The sequence below is a fragment of the Lipotes vexillifer genome, unplaced genomic scaffold (genome assembly GCF_000442215.2).
Source record: "Lipotes vexillifer unplaced genomic scaffold, Lipotes_vexillifer_v1.1 scaffold384, whole genome shotgun sequence".
In the NCBI taxonomy this organism is placed as follows: Eukaryota; Metazoa; Chordata; class Mammalia; order Artiodactyla; family Lipotidae; genus Lipotes; species Lipotes vexillifer.
Window position 1 is genome coordinate 749,667 of NW_006793498.1, and position 1,091 is coordinate 750,757.

Below are 1,091 nucleotides of genomic sequence, written 5' to 3' on the forward strand. Positions count from 1 at the left end.
CTCTACCCCGGTCAAGGCCTCCGGCTCTCCCCACAGCCTGCCCCCTGTGCTCACCTGGAGTTACAGTGGCTGCGGGACTTCAGGAGGCGCCTCAGGCTCTCCAGGGCCTCGGGCAGCCCCTCTCCGGTGAGGGCGCTGCAGCCCTGCAGCTCCCAGCAGTGCCCCTGGAACGTGTGCAAGCCCAGCCTGTCTCTGATCTCAGGCAGCGGCAGGGCGTGGGGTGCCTCCTGCTTGTTGGCCAGCACCAGGAGGGGCACGCTGGCCAGGTGGGGGTTGCCCAGGGCCTCGGTGAGCTCAGCCGCTGCCTCGGGCAAGCGGGCTTTGTCTGTGCTGTCCAGCACGAACATGAGGACGTCCGTGCCCTCCAGGTAGTCCTTCCAGCTGGCCCTGAGCTGGCTCTGCCCCCCGACATCCCAGAGGGTCAGAGACACGTGCCCAGGGGCTTCGAGAGGCTCCACGTTGAAACCCACGGTGGGCAGGGTCTCCACCGGCTGGTGGCCCTTCAGTTTGTACAGGAGCGTGGTCTTGCCGGCCAAGTCCAGGCCTATCATCACCACCCGGGCTTCCGCCCTGTGACCTCGGGAGTTCACAGACCCCATGGGGGCCACTGCCAGACCCTAGGGGAGAAAGGCCGGGTGCACACATCAGTCATTCTTTTCAGAAGGAGCACAAATCCTTGCGGGCACATGGGAGAAGAGCTTCTACGCCCAAAGTAGGAGAGTATCTTTACAGTGTCACATTTCCAACAAAGGCCTGGGCTTCGAAAGGGCAGGGAAGTAGGGGTGTGTGAGTCAGCATCCGCTGACCTATCTCTGGGGGGTGCCCGCTGCAGAGAAGAGGGCAGGGCCTCCCCCTAAAAGACACGGAATGTGGGCTCACGTTCCTTGGTAGTTAAAGCAAGGAGGCACAACGAAGTTCCAGTTAGACAAACTGAAAGGTGTTTCGATTCTTGCGGGTCTGTGGCTTCTAGCCTCTGTTTTCCTCCTGTAAGCCTAAACCCCGAAGGGGATGCTATCTTGGGGTCAGTGCACTGATGGAGGGGGGCAGTCGGCTCATGGTAACTTCTGCTTCCTTTGGCCGCCCCGCCCCCC

General features: G+C 62.1%; 1 protein-coding gene across 1 annotated transcript; it reads right to left on the bottom strand.

The window, feature by feature from the left end:
• Positions 1 to 11: 11 nt before the first annotated feature.
• On the bottom strand, positions 12 to 599 carry ARL11 (ARF like GTPase 11). Its single transcript, XM_007472233.1, is given in 1 exon segment — positions 12 to 599. A coding segment is annotated over 1 exon segment (588 nt).
• Between the last annotated feature and the right edge of the window lie 492 nt (positions 600 to 1,091).